The sequence below is a fragment of the Chiloscyllium plagiosum genome, unplaced genomic scaffold, assembly GCF_037043375.1.
Source record: "Chiloscyllium plagiosum isolate Xiang-an unplaced genomic scaffold, Cpla_swu_hap1 HiC_scaffold_4, whole genome shotgun sequence".
NCBI lineage: Eukaryota > Metazoa > Chordata > Chondrichthyes > Orectolobiformes > Hemiscylliidae > Chiloscyllium > Chiloscyllium plagiosum.
In genome coordinates, this window is record NW_028270142.1 from 8,773,202 (window position 1) to 8,788,721 (window position 15,520).

The 15,520-nt window shown below is 40.1% G+C and overlaps 1 protein-coding gene across 2 annotated transcripts in view; it reads left to right on the forward strand.

Moving 5' to 3' along the window:
* Positions 1–15,520, forward strand: part of prex2 (phosphatidylinositol-3,4,5-trisphosphate-dependent Rac exchange factor 2) — a 420,366-nt gene that overhangs the window by 136,284 nt on the left and 268,562 nt on the right. For both annotated transcript variants that reach the window (XM_043689238.2, XM_043689237.2), the window contains exons 13-17: positions 476–525; positions 5,731–5,806; positions 9,699–9,771; positions 10,182–10,324; positions 14,759–14,851. In XM_043689238.2, the coding sequence (XP_043545173.2) occupies positions 476–525; positions 5,731–5,806; positions 9,699–9,771; positions 10,182–10,324; positions 14,759–14,851 (435 nt within the window). The remainder of the gene's footprint in view (positions 1–475; positions 526–5,730; positions 5,807–9,698; positions 9,772–10,181; positions 10,325–14,758; positions 14,852–15,520) is intronic.

Genomic DNA, 15,520 nt, shown 5'->3' on the forward strand with positions numbered 1-15,520 from the left:
ACACAGCGCTTTACACTTGCCTTTATATAAATATAACAGTTAGGGTCTAGGCTATTTCCTAATGATGTTTTTGGGGCTCCTGGTCTAATCTATAACAGTGATGAGCAATGTGTGCCCTTATGAAATCCAGCCTTGCAGCACACAAACAGTCCACAATAATGTGGAGGTGCTGGGGTGGACAAGGTCTGAGGTCACAGTACAACAGGTTTATCTGAAATCACAAGCTTTCAGAGCACTGCTTCTTCATCAGGTGGAAACGCTTCACCTGACAAAGGGGCTACACTCCGAAAGCTTGTGATTTCAAATAAACCAGTTGGGCTATAACCTGATGTCGTGTGACTTCTTACACAGTCTACAATGACAGAGGAAAGTAAGGAGTAGGATTGAAAAAAGCACTGCCTGCTCATTAGAATGGCTAAGTGACATGTGGTGTTTTGCTAACAGAAGGATTAATGTTTTTTGTTTTGTTCAACAGGGTGTGAGGCTTTACTGCCGGCTCCACAGTCTCTTTACTCCTGTGATTAAGTAAGTAAAATAAAAACATTATTTTAATTGACAGTGTTAACTTGATGTGCGTAATAAGCAAGGTTGTTGGAGAAGGTGCAGAGGAGATTTACCAGCCAATTACCTGGGCTACAGAGTTTTACTTAGGAAGAGAGATTGCATAGACTGGAATTGCTTTCCTTGGAGCAGAGGAGGGACATCATTGAAGCTAGACGGAAAGAAACCTATGCATATAAGGCTATGAGCCAAGTGCTGAAAAATAAAATTGCAATAGTCATGTGGTTACTTTGATCAGTATGGACTCGATAGGCTGAAGGCCTTTTTTCTGTGCACTAGGCCTCTATGAATCTAATGGAACCTGCATGAGTTGATACACAATATAATTCTCACTTATATACTGCCTTCAGTATAACGAGTTCCTGTATCTTTTCTTTGTTGAATTTTTAAAAATTAACATGAATAGTAAGTTGGATTTTGTTTTTATCCAGGTTAGCTTTGTGGTTCAAACCACATTCAACTTTTGCACATACATCTATCTGGAATTCTGTGAACATAAAGGCTGACTTTTGCAGTCATTGAACATAAATATATTTGAAGGGGAATCTCAATCTAAAGCCTAATAAGTGCAGAATGTTCCCATTATATCAAAATAGTAGATGTTTTAAACAATGTAAGAAGTCATGTTGAACTGACATATTGAACCACTTACTTCACTTTCGAGGTCCAGATTTTAGCCTTCACTCATGCTGCCCTGCTATTTACAATAATCAATGAAATTTTAACATTGAATCGATCACCTGGATGTGTGAAAAGTCAGTTGAGAGAAGTTGTGAGCTCTGATTTCAGCATGGTAATTAAGAAAATGAACTCAATAACTCTGTAACTAATAGACATGCTCCAGAAATGTGTTCTCCATTGGGACTGGATTGCCTTTAAGCTGTAACTGGTCATGATGTCTCAAATAATCACCATTTAAGAAATATCCCATATTTCTTCAAAAATCAACAACCTTATACTTATCCCCACGTAATATTTTATTCATCATGTTTTTTTCCCTCTCACTCAGCTTGTCCAACTTTGCTTGAACTCTCTTTTCTCGTCCTCCCTTTTCTCGTCCTCCCAACACACATTCCCACCAGTTTTATCAACTTAATAATGTTACATTTGGTATCCATATCAAAAACATTGGTACTGATTATGAATAACTGATGTGCCAGCACTGCTCCTTGTGTTGAGTGTTGAGTCACAATCTTCCAATCCAAGAATGATCCATTTATTCCTACTCTGCTTTCTTTCATTTGAGGAGAAAGTGAGGTCTGCAGATGCTGGAGATCAGAGATGGAAATGTGTTGCTGGAAAAGCGCAGCAGGTCAGGCAGCATCTAGGGAACAGGAGAATCGACGTTTCGGGCATTAGCCCTTCTTCAGCCTTTCTTTCATTTGACCAAGCCTCGATCTGTGATACTCATAGAGGCCTAAAGCGCAGACCTTTGGCATCTATTCTAGTCAAAAACACCTGACCATTCTAACACCAATTTCCAGCACTTGGCCCATAATCTTGTAAGCCTGGGCATTGCGAGTGCACATCTAAATACTTCTTACTTATCTGTTCTACATAACAATGTGATCTGCCTGTATTGCTCACAAGACAAAGCTTTTCTCTGTGTCTCGGTACACATGACAATAAATTCAATTCAATTCTTTATTGTTCTGAAGGTTTCTGCTTCTACCACCCTTCCAGGCAGTGTGCTGCAGATCCCCATCACTCTCTGAGTGAAAACGTTTCTCCTCACATCATCTTTTAACTTCTGCCTCTTACCTTAAAGCTGTCATTGATCCCTCCAAGGGGAAAGGTTCCTTACTGTTTATCTACACCCCTCATAGTTTCATACATCTCAGTTACGTCCCATCAACATTCTCTACTCGAAGGAAAGCAACCCATGTCCTTCCGATCTCACTTCCTCACTGAAAGACTCCAAACCAGGCAGTTAATCTCCTCTGCTCCAGTGCTATCACACCCCTCCTAGATTTCAGAACTGCACACTGAGCTCTCGCTGTGGCCTAACCAATCTGTTGTACCATTCCAGCATCACTTCCCTGCTCGTAAACTCTATGCTTTGATGAGTAAAGGCAAGTGTTCCATATGCCGCCTTCACCAGTTTATCTACCTGTCCTGATGCTAGAAGGGACCAGAGTACAAACATATCAAATTCCCTCTAACCATCAGGCTTCCCAAAGTCCTATCATTCATCATGTGTTCCCTTGCCAAATGCATCACCTCAAACGTCTCCAGATTGAATTCCATTTGCCACTGATCAGCTCATCTCACCAGCCTGTCTATGTATTCCTGTAATCCAATGCTATCCTCCTCAATATTTACCACCACCATCCCCCCAATTTTCCTATCAAGTGCGAACTTACTGATCAACTGCCCTACATTGAAGCCTAATTCACTTCTATAATCCATAAAGAGCAAGGACCCTAACACTGACCCTCTGAAAGACCCCACTGGTCGCAGACTTCCAGTTGGAAACATATATCCCTTGATCATCACCCTCTGCTTCCTGTCACTTAGCCAATAGTGGATCCAATTTACCAGATTTCCTTGGATCCATGAGCTCTTATTTTAGCTATCAGCCTCCCTTTCGGGACCTTATCAAAAGCCTTGCTGAGGTCCAAGTAGAAGAAGTCAAAAGCATTGCCCTCATCTATGTACCTGGTCACTTCTTCAGAAAATTGAATCAAATTAGTCAGATATGATCTCTCCTTAACAAAACCATGCAGACTGTTCTTGATTAATCCCTGCCTCAGCTTAATTCTGTCCCTCAGAATTGGTTCCAATAGTTTCCCCACCACTAAGGCTAGACTGACTGGCCTAAGGTTTCCTGGTTCATCCCTTGCTTCCTTCTTGAACAATAGGGAGGCAATGGCTTTGTGGTATTATTGGTAGACTATTAATCCAGAGACTCAGCTAATGTTCTGGGGACCTGGGGGTGAATCCTGCCATGGCTATAGACTTATATGTGCCAAATTATATTGTATTTGCAGATATATTCTATTTTGCTCAAAAAATGCACAACCAATAGGCAGTCAACAGAGACAGTCAATACATATAATAGTTTGTAAATTCCACTTTGGAAATAGAACCAATCTGACTCTTAAGTGCAGTCAACACGGCTTTGTGAGGGGCAGGTCATGCCTCACAAACCTTATCGAGTTCTTTGAGGATGTGACTAGAAAAGTTGATGAGGGTCGAGATGTGGATGTGGTGTATATGGACTTCAGCAAGGCATTTGATAAGGTTCCCCATGGTAGGCTCATTCAGAAGGTCAGGAGGAATGGGATACAGGGGATCTTAGCTGTCTGGATACAGAATTGGCTGGCCAACAGAAGACAGCGGGTGGTAGTAGAAGGAAAATATCCTGCCTGGAAGTCAGTGGTGAGTGGTGTTCCACAGGGCTCTGTCCTTGGGCCTCTACTGTTTGTAATTTTTATTAATGACTTGGATGAGGGGATTGAAGGATGGGCCAGCAAGTTTGCAGACGACACAAAGGTTGGAGGTGTCGTTGACAGTATAGAGGGCTGTTGTAGGCTGCAGCGGGACATTGACAGGATGCAGAGATGGGCTGAGAGGTGGCAGATGGAGTTCAACTTGGATAAATGCGAGGTGATGCATTTTGGAAGGTCGAATTTGAAAGCTGAGTTCAGAATTAAGGATAGAATTCTTGGCAGTGTGGAGGAACAGAGGGATCTTGGTGTACAGGTACATAGATCCCTTAAAATGGCCACCCAAGTGGACAGGGTTGTTAAGAAAGCATATGGTGTTTTGGCTTTCATTAACAGGGGGATTGAGTTTAAGAGTCGTGAGATCTTGTTGCAGCTCTATAAAACTTTGGTTAGACCGCACTTGGAATTCTGGCGTCCAGTTCTGGTCGCCCTATTAGAGGAAAGATGTGGATGCTTTGGAGAAGGTTCAGAGGAGGTTTACCAGGATGCTGCCTGGACTGGAGGGCTTATCTTATGAAGAGAGGTTGACTGAGCTCGGACTTTTTTCATTGGAGAAAAGGAGGAGGAGAGGGAACCTAATTGAGGTATACAAGATAATGAGAGGCATAGATAGAGTCGATAGCCAGAGACTATTTTCCAGGGCAGAAATGGCTAACATGAGGGGTCATAGTTTTAAGCAGGTTGGAGTATAGAGGGGATGTCAGAGGCGGGTTCTTTACACAGAGAGTTGTGAGAGCATGGAATGCGTTGCCAGCAGCAGTTGTGGAAGCAAGGTCATTGGGGACATTTAAGAGACTGCTGGACATGCATATGGTCACAGAAATTTGAGGGTGCATACATGAGGATCAATGGTCAGCACAATATCGTGGGCTGAAGGGCCTGTTCTGTGCTGTACTGTTCTCTTTAAGATTGGGATACAGACAGACTCTGATCTCACACCTTTAATGCATTGTCTGAGCTGAGATGTCACAATTTTTTTATAAAACCTTGTTACCTTGAGAATGTGACTTAAAAGAAGTTCTGGGATTTACATGTTAATGAAGCAAAACCTATAACCCATTCTAAAAAATAAAAGACTTAACAACAATCTAGGTTTGTTAAATATATCATTTTACATACATGACACTAATTTTTTGCTATAAATTCTGTGTCTTATGGTCCTGCTTCACAGCTACGTGATGAAAGAGTTGTGCTCCGGAAGCTAGTGCTTCCAATTAAACTTGTTGAACTATAACCAGTGTTGTAAGAAAATATTGACACAGCAGGTAGTTCTCTGACAACTCCATATTGTGGTTCCCATGTGATCTCACTTTATATGAAATTGTGCAATACCAGCACCAATTAAACTAATGGGGCCAGAATCACATTATAGTCAATACAGGTAAGGAAGGTTTGTGTACTACAAATATCGGTTTAAATTCAGCAATTGTGTTATAGCCAATTTGTGCTGTAGAAACACATGCTATTGGAGAACCACCTGTGTATGTATTTCAATTATACATGGTTTCCCCATTACAATATCTCAAGATGGGAAGACTTGTTCATCTGCGTTTTCTGCAGAACTGATACCAGGAAATTAGAAGTATTCTATTGCAAATTCTACCTGATCGTCATTTTTCAGACCACGTTTGTTCAGACTAATGTGTAATTTCTGGAGCACATTCTATGTTTGGTTTTAATGTATAACATACTGTTAGCTGATATAAATTTTCATATCCAGGGATAAAGACTATCACCTAAGAACCTACAAGTCAGTGGTCATGGCAAACAAGCTGACAGACTGGTTAATTGCACAGGTAATATAATAAAAAACATTTTGTTTAACTGCGATAATAGGGTTAATCTGATAATGTGGTTTGAACTGTCTTAAATAGGACATTTGCCTCTTTAATTGGAGATTCAGTGAAAGTATTATTTAAAGACACAAAGTGTCATCATACCAGAGTGTAATCTTCTGCATAAGCAAGCCTTAAAAACAATGTGAGTGAATTCACGAAGCTGAAATCATTTATTGTACGTAGGCTACAAATCCATGTTTTGGTGATTTCTGATCCAGATTGGTCCATTGATTAGTCAGAATGTTTGCTTCTGGAATCAAAGGGAATGGGATAAGAAGAAAGAGGAGAGTGAATATTAGTTATAACAACTAAGTGAAATAAGAAATATGGAATAGATGAGTGAGTCAGGTGGCTACATGTTACATCTGTAAAGAGACATGGTGCTGTCACCAACACAGTTTCAGGCCAATGGAATAATGCATTAGGAATGTAAAATTACCATGTTCAATAATAGAAGTGATTTTTTTTAAATGCAAGGTGTTTACAGTATCTTTAGGAGCCTACTCTAATAGGTTATCTGTCATACCATAGTTAAAAAAATTATTTAAAAGACAAAAATATATTAATATAGCTTTGGCAAACAATGGAATCATAATGCAAACATAATGATTTGTACCAATTTTTATTTTTCATTTTATATTTGAATCTTTAAGACTTTCTTGCAAATTATGAAGCTACTCTCGGGTCAAAAAATGTGGCTCCGGGAAAGGAAAATATCATTCTTGATGAAGGGTTTATGTCCGAAATGTTGACTCTCCTGCCCCTCGGAGGCTGCCTGACCTGCTTTGCTTTTCCAGTGCCACACTTTTCAACTCTGATCTCCAGCATCTGCAGTCCTCACTTTCTCCTTGCCATCTCCTGACTGTCACACTTTGAGAGAAGGAAGGTATTACAGGTGATTTAATATTAAATTATGTTATCAGAGATGGTAGCCTCCATTCACTAAATTGCAGTTGAGTTACTCATTGTTTATGGTTTAATTTATAAATAGTTGACACTTTTAAGTATCTAATGTTTTGATTAAATTAGATTCCCTACAGTGTGGAAATAGGCCCAACAAGTCCACACCGACCCTCCAAAGAGTAACCCATCCAGACCCATTTCCCTCTGACTAATGCACCTAACACTATGGGCAATTTAGCATGGCCAATTCACCTGACCTGCACGTCTTTGGACTGTGGGAGGAAGCAACCCATGCAGACACGGGGAGAATGTGCAAACTCCACACAGACAGTTACCCAAGGCTGGAATCGAACCTGGGACCCTGGTGCTGTAAGGCAGCAGTTCTTCATGAAAATTCAAGATGCAACTTTTTTTAGTCAGAACAGATATTTTTCTTCACTTTTTGATGAAATTTTGTGTTGAGTAAGGTGATATAAGGTGGAAAAGAAGCATTTTTAAATTCCATTTTGGGTACCCACCCACAGGCGCTGTCAAATTAGTGTGGGGTACATGTAGAAATTGCGTTAACAAATGCAAAGAATTCGGGAGAATCTCAACAGGTCTGGAAGCATCTGTGGAGAGAGAAGAACATAGTTAACGTTTCAGGTATGGCATGACTCTTCTTCCAGACCTGCTGATTTCTCCAGCATTCCCTGTGTTTGCTGCAGATTTGCAGTACCCATATTCATTTGTTTTTATTAAAATTATGTTCATGTGCCTTAATCTCAACATTCAGAGGAACAACCTCAATTACACCTTTCCAGATTTGCTTCTGGGACTGTCTATACTCATGGAATCATACAGCACGGAAACAGACCCTTTGGTCCAAACAGTCTATGTCAGTCATAATCCCAAACTCAATTAGATCCACCTATCTGAACTCGGGCCATATTTCTCCCAACATTTCCTATTCATGTGTTATCCAAATGTCCTTGAGACATTGTAACTGTACCCGCATCCATTCCACACACAAATCTCTGTGTAAAAAAGAATGCCCCATGTCTTTTTTAATTCCATCTCCTCTCATGTTAAAAATATATACCCTACTCCTGAAATCCCCAAATCTGTGGAAAAGATACCTGCTATTCACCTTATCTATGCCCCTCATGGTTTCATAAATCCCTATAAGATTACCCCTCAACCTCCTACGCTCCAGGGAAAAATGTCCCAGCCCATCCAATCTTTTTTTATAACCCAAACCCTGTGTTCCCACCAATATCCTGATAAATCACATCTGTACTCTCTCCAGCTTATTAATAATCTTTCTATAGCAGGGCGACCAGAACTGCACTCAGTACCCCTGAAGATGCCTTACCAACATCCTGTACAACTTCAACATGACATTCCCCAACTCCTATATTCAAAGGCCTTGCAAAGTGCAAATGCTCTGAGATACATTTTTGTTTTTGTTTGCAAATTCCTCCCTTCATATTTCTAAAGTGCTATTCATCTAAATTACTTCTTTAATAATTATTTATTGGAAATGAAACTGTGGAGGCTATGACAGCTTTTTCTGATTAGGGTTTGCTCATAAGTCATTCAGGCTAAGGTTATGGAGTAGTGGTTAGACAGAAGGACATGTTGCTTTATTTTTCCCATTCATTGTCAAGTTATTGAAACAAATTGTGGTGATTTTTGCTACACATCAGGCTCACGTTACATAGTATAAAAAAGGTGAGGGACCTTTGTGGTTCAGCAGTTCATTAAGTGCTTTCTCAGTGAAGCATGATAGTAGCATTAAGATGAGCAATTGTTTGCTAGTTTGTGTTAATTCTGGGCAATCTTGTATTGTGGACCTGAAAGTTTCCAAACTCATCTGGGACCGATAAACCATTGGGGAGTAGACTTTCTCCTGATCAGACTCGACTGGATTCAAACTAGAAAGTGAAATGATAGAGGAACAAAATCATTTTGGAAAAAGTGCTGTGCTTTTGTTACTGACCATTTTCTGCAAAATTTTAAAAAATAAATAAAATTATGGTAGTTTCCTGAATAAGTGCTTTTTAATTTGATATAAAAATAATATTGTCTACATCAAAACTGATAAATGCATTATTGTTTAGTAGGGTAATCTCTTGGTCCTGTGCTGCCTGTAAAGATCTGATGAACAATTAATTTTTACCCTTCTTAGTCTGTCTCCAGTCTTTTACACAATTGATGGCTATCTCCTCCTCCAGTGTGTCTCCACTGTCATCTTGCAGGGTGGAATAGACCCTGCCTGGTTTAATTCTTATTTATCTCCTTGTAGCCACTTGCTATGACTCCTGTGCCATTAATGGTGGACTCCTCTAAAGTTTATACCCTCCTGTTTCTTATCTACATGTCACCCTTGACAACATCACCCAAAACCACCCAGCTAGAATTCTCATTGTTGTTCTCCAGTTTCCTCATTCCCTATTTCTAACCCAGTCCAACTTTACAATCCTTCAAGATATCCTCATGTTGTAATCCTGCTCTCTTGCTCAGTCCTGATTTTAAATGGTTGCTGAGGCATTTGCTCTTGCATTCCACCCTGAGATGCCTCCACCTCTCTATGACACTCCTTAAAACCTACCTCATTGACTAACATTTGGTTATCTGCCTTAACATCTCCTTCTGTGACCCAGTGCCAAATTTTGTTTGTTAATGCTCCTGTGGATCACCTTGGGAAATACTACAATGTTGAAAGTATTCTATAAACATGTGGCAGACAAGTGTAACATTTCTCAATCCCATGTTACCCTTGAATAAGGCTTTATCTGCTGGCAATGCAGGATTATGAAATTATCCCACATATTCCATTAAGATGTTTCAAACTGTTTCAATTTACTTGACTTTATGACAAGATACTGAAAGAAGTCAAACAGGAATTGGTAGTTTCCGTGTTATTAGAACATGCAATGTAGAATGTCTATTACTTTGTCACCAGGGGGACTGTAGAACCAGAGAGGAAGCAATAATCCTGGGTGTGGAACTTTGTGACAATGGTTTTATGCATCATGGTAAGGATAAATTCAGTGCATTATTCAAACACCCTTCTGATGTCTGTACTTCGCAGAACAATGAAGTGGTAAAAAAAATTACGTTGTTGAACTTCATTAGCTAGTGGCTGTGATTTTAAAAAATTAAGTTGCTTTTTCTTTTGTGAATTACAATTTTAAATGTACGGTATTTCAAAGTCCCATGTTTTTATCACATAAATACGGTTGGAAACTGTCCCATCAAATAATTTATAATTATCTAAAGTTACTGTGGTAAAAGACCAACAGGCATTCTTTAGTTAAGAAACATCAGTGACTCAATTGTTTAACATTTATTTCAGATAAATGACAGCTAACTGTTGCAATGGGTGATATACTTTGAATTATATCTGTGATTTATCCAGTGCTTTACACCTTGTTTTTCCTTATAGTACTGGAAAAGAGTGAATTTAAGGATGAACCCCTTTTATTTCGTTTTTTTGCTGATGAGGAAACAGAAGGATCGAATTTAAAACAGAGGCACCTGCGACATGACTTGAAAATAGTTGAAAATGTCATAGCTAAGTCATTGCTGGTAAGCAGTATTGCTGCATGTGATGTATTTTAGATGTGAGGTAGTTAGATGTAAGCATTCAAAGCAGAAACAGCAGTAATTATATGCAATTTTAAGGAAATCTCTGCCTTCTTGAAAGGATACCTTATTATTCATTATAAACTCCTTAGTCTCAGTGCTCAAACTATTTCCAAATTATTTGTCAGTGGATTTCTGAAGAGCATTGAGAGATGAAATCACCATCCATCTGATGGCAGTGCATGTACTTTAATGTTTCAAGATTGATTACACTACATTCACTTGAGTGCACATTGATAGAAAATCAAGATGAAGGAATTAATTTAAGAAAATTAAAAAAAATTGAAATGCCAATGCGTTTGAATGCCATGGATATTGTCTTCTGTTTCACCCTGCCTTCCTTCAGTATATGCAAAAAGGGGTTAGTCCTAGCTACCTACTAGCATTTGGACCTGATGCACAATGTTTGCTGCAGGAATTCTGAGAGTTTGTAATCATAAAACTATATTTACTTGTTTTTCCCTGAATCCATCTGTTCGGAGATGTTGTTATACAACTCTGGAACAGGTGGGACTTGAACCCAGGTCTGTTGCACCACAGGACTCTCTGATTTTACATTTGCCTGCTTTATTCCTTATTGCATGCAGCTATTTAGGGGTGGCATGGTGGCTCAGTGGTTAGCACTACAGCCTTGCAGCACCAGGGTCCTAGGTTCGATTCCAGCCTCGGGTGCCTGTCCGTGTGGAGTTTGCACATTCTCCCCGTGTCTGCGTTGGTTTCCTCTGGGTGCTCTGGCTGGAATCGAACCTGGGACTCTGGTACTGTGAGACAGCACTGCTAACCTTTGTGCCAGAAACAGTCAGAATCTGACCAATGGGATTATAGTAGTTATTAAAGATGTAGGGTTATGAGGGACTATAAGAATATCATGGGGATTACCATTGACAGTGGTTAGCACTGCTGCCTCACAGCACCAGGGACCTGGGTTCAATTCCAGTCTCGGGCAACTGTCTGTGTGGAGTTTGCACATTCTCCCCGTGTCTGCGTGGGTTTCCTCCGGGTGCTCCGGTTTCCTCCCACAGTTCAAAGATGTGCAGGTCAGGTGAATTGGCCATGTTAACATTACCCTTAGTGTTAGGTGCATTAGTCAGAGGGAAATGGGTCTGGGTGGGTTACTCTTCAGAGGGTCGGTGTGGACGGGTTGGGCTGAAGGGCCTGTTTCCACGCGGTAGGGAATCTAATCTATTAGACTTCTCACCATTTTCTTTGTAAGCAAGTTAAAAATTATGATCAGCACTATTGCTGTCTGTTGTCTCACTATTCCTCATCTGTCATAGCTGCAGGTTGAAAAACACATTTTAATCTGTGGGGATTTATTTATATCCTTCCAGAGACTGTTAGCAGATCATTGATTGAGAGTGTGACGCTGGAAAAGGACAGCAGGTCAGGCAGCATCCGAGGAGCAGGAGAATCGACATTTTGGGCATGAGGAATTTTCCAGCACCGCACTCGATTTTGATTGCCAGCATCTGTAATCCTCACTGTCTCCTAGATATCTACCCCAATAGGAACTGATTCAATCCACTCTGCTAAGCTGAAGCAGTGCCTCTTCCTTTTTCCTAATGTCCAGTGTTAAACAAGTCCAAATAGTAATTATATGTAAGGTCTTTGACTTTCATTCTGATGTTGGACAAAGTAAGTGATCCGTGCTGGGTTTGGTAACCTTCTTGTACGGAAGATTTTGGGTTTTCAGTCGACTTTCAGAGATGTATCAGGTTCTGGTCATCGTGTCATAGAGATGTATAGCACGGAAACAGATTCTTTGGTCCAACTCGTCCATGCTGACCAGATATCCTAAATTAATCTAGTCCCATTTGTCAGCATTTGGCCCATATCCCTCGAAATCTTCCTATTTATATACCCAACGAGATACCTGTACCAGCCTGCACCACTTCGTCTGGCAGCTCATTCCATACACACACCACCCTCTGGGTGAAAAAGTGCCCCTTAGGTCCCTTTTAAATCTTTCTCCTCTCACCCTAAACCTGGGCTCTCTAGGTTTAGACTCCCCTAACCTGGGAAAAAGACCTTGGCTATTCACCCTATCCATGCCCCTCATAACTTCATGACCTCATTAAGGTCACCCTTCAGCCTCCAACAATCCAGGGAAAATAGCCCTGGATCCTTGGCAGAAACCAGGCTGAAGGCCATGTCCCAGCTCAAGTGTTTTGATCCACTGAGTGTCAGACTATTAGTATTGTCTTCCGATCTATCGGATTATCTTGCTGTACTATAGTTAACAACAAAATTACAGCATGGCATTTCCAAATTGAAGGAACTGAGAGATATTCAGTTGTAATTGAAATTGTTTCTTGTCATTTCTATTTTTCCTTTACTAAATAGATCCTCTAATCTAAAAGTTCAGTCCTTCAGCAAAGTGATCAAAATGTGCCAACTGAACAACAGTAATTGTAATTATAAAGCAACTGATTGTGTGAACAGTTGGGAGATGTTTTGACAATGAAATATGACATGTAGCCAATGTAAAGACTCATAAAAATAACTTTCTTAATTGAATCTCTACAGTTAGTTTTGGGAAAGCCTTTGAATTTTTTGGCAGACTGGAGAACCTGTTTAGTTTAAAATCGGGACTTGAAGACAATTGTCTGAAACCTTTGTTTTTGTGACACACAGCGATAAACATACATCCGTTAGACTGAGTTTATGATTTCATTTGGATACTTCTGTCTTCAAGTAAGATAAGAAATTCTGATGTATAAACATGAGTTTTGATAGAAAGGTCTCTTATTTACCTTAATTTTTATTAAAAGAGAAAGCAAACAGGAAGGAGGGGTAAAGTAAGGAGGATGCAGGGGCATTGAGATATTCCCTACAAATAGTTATATATCATGCAGATAGGTCCAGATCTGAGTGAGAAGGTATAGATGAACTCTGCAAGTCAGGGGTCAAAAGAATTCTTTTGATGGCTACTCCTGAAATTTCCTCAAGGTTTTCTGTTGCACCTTTCTCATTTTCACTAACTCCTTCAGTATGTAGTATCTTTATTTGCATTGACATGTGGAGTATTTGAATTCTTTCAGAAGCAGAATGAGAATTCATCAGTGCTGTCAATTGTCATTAAAAATGAAGCCAGAGCTCACAGGGAAAGCATTAATTTCTTAGACATCACAGTATTTAAACTGGGGACAGCAGAAGCGAGCAATAATAGCCTCTCTTAAATAACTGACATCCAACTCTAAACACAGAAGCCAAACATCAAAAACCCATTTTCTGCAGAATGCTGAATTAAATGATTCCATGTTTGAATCTAAAGCAGTCACTGCACCTCAAGGAATTCACAATATATGAGACACTTTGGAATTGCAAATTTTTATCAATATTCAACACTGAATGAAATTCAAAATTGAATTATAGAATTTACAGTGTTCTTGACAATAGCATCCACTATTCCTCTGTTGAAAAGTATCAAACTGCTCACTGTGTAGTTCACGTCCCAGTATTGCCATTGATGAGAAACCTTAGGCGCTAGTGTCCAAGGTTTTTGAAATGTTTTGGTGTGATAAATAATTGTGCAGCTACAATTGGGGTGGGAGGCAATGGCCTAGTGGTATTATCTCTAGATTATTAATCCAGAAACTCAGCAAATGTTCTGGGGACCCAGTTTTGAACCTCACCATGGCAGATGGTGGAATTTGAATTCAATTAAAAATGAATATCTGGAGTGAAGAATCTAATGATGACTATGAAATCATTGCCAATTATCTGAAAATCCCATCTGGTTCACTAATGCTCTTCAAGAAAGGAAATCTGCCATCCTTACCTGATCTGGCCTCCATGTGAGTTCAGACCCACGTCATTCTGTTTGTAGCAATTGGTATAACTGATTGGCTTGCCATTTCAGATGGAGAAAGTGAGGTCTGCAGATGCTGGAGATCAGAGCTGAAAATGTGTTGCTGGAAAAGCGCAGCAGGTCAGGCAGCATCCAAGGAAAAGGAGAATCGACGTTTCGGGCATAAGCCCTTCTTTAGGAAGAAGGGCTTATGCCCGAAACGTCGATTCTCCTGTTCCTTGAATGCTGCCTAACCTGTTGCCATTTCAGATGGCAACTAGGAGTCAAAGTCTCTTCAAGGGCAACTAGGGACAGGCAATAAATGCTGGCCAGGCAGTGACACCCGCATCACACAAATGAATAAGAAAAACAAATAACATGTAGAATGCATTTAAATTCAATGAAGTTTTCTATTAAAGCATCTGAAAATAGATTTAAATGTGATTACAGTGGCATGGTGTGTACAAACAGCTATTTTAACACTTGGTGGTAAGGTAATTGGTGCAATCAGGCAATAAATATTTTTAATTATATAATAAATTGCTGCAACTATGGTCCACTCAAGTATGGTCTTTTATGGTTCTTAGATCAAAGCTCAAGATGGAAGCTATGGCTTTACTTTGGAGGAGAAAAACAAGCTTCCCATTGTGAAATCTGTGGAGACGGGATCTTATGCTGAGGTAACATGCAACAGATCATTCTCTAAAATTGTGCTCGGGGGTTGCCAACTGAAATTCTGAATTGCTATAATTTTGCAGTAACTATTGCACAATATTTAATCTCGCACAACTGTGTTAATGGGCGACTGTCTGTGTGGAGTTTGCACATTCTCTCTGTTTGCGAGGGTTTCCTCCGGTTTCCTTCCACAATCCAATGTTGTGCAGGTCAGGTGAATTGGCCATGCTAAATTGCCCGTGGCGTTTAAGGACGTGTGGGTTAGGTGCATTAGTCAGGAGTAAATGTAAGGTAAGGGAATGGGTCTAGGTGAATTACTGTTCGGAGGGTCGGTGTGGACTTGTTGGACTGAATGTCCTGTTTCCATAGTGTACGGATTCTGTATTCAATGCCTAATCACTTCACTTGTGCATACAATACAGAAAGCTAGCACAGGGGTAGCAGGTAATCAGGAAGGCTAATGGAATGTTGGTCCTTATTTCAAGAGGATTAGAGTGTAAGAGCTTATGCTTGAAATGTCAACTCTCCTGCTCCTCGGATGCTGCCTGACTGGCCGTGCTTTTCCAATGCCACACTTTTTGACTATAAGAGTAGGGAAATCTTACTGCAACTGTACAAGGTGCTGGTGAGACCACATCTGGAGCACTGTGAGCAGTTTTGGTCCCTTATTAAAG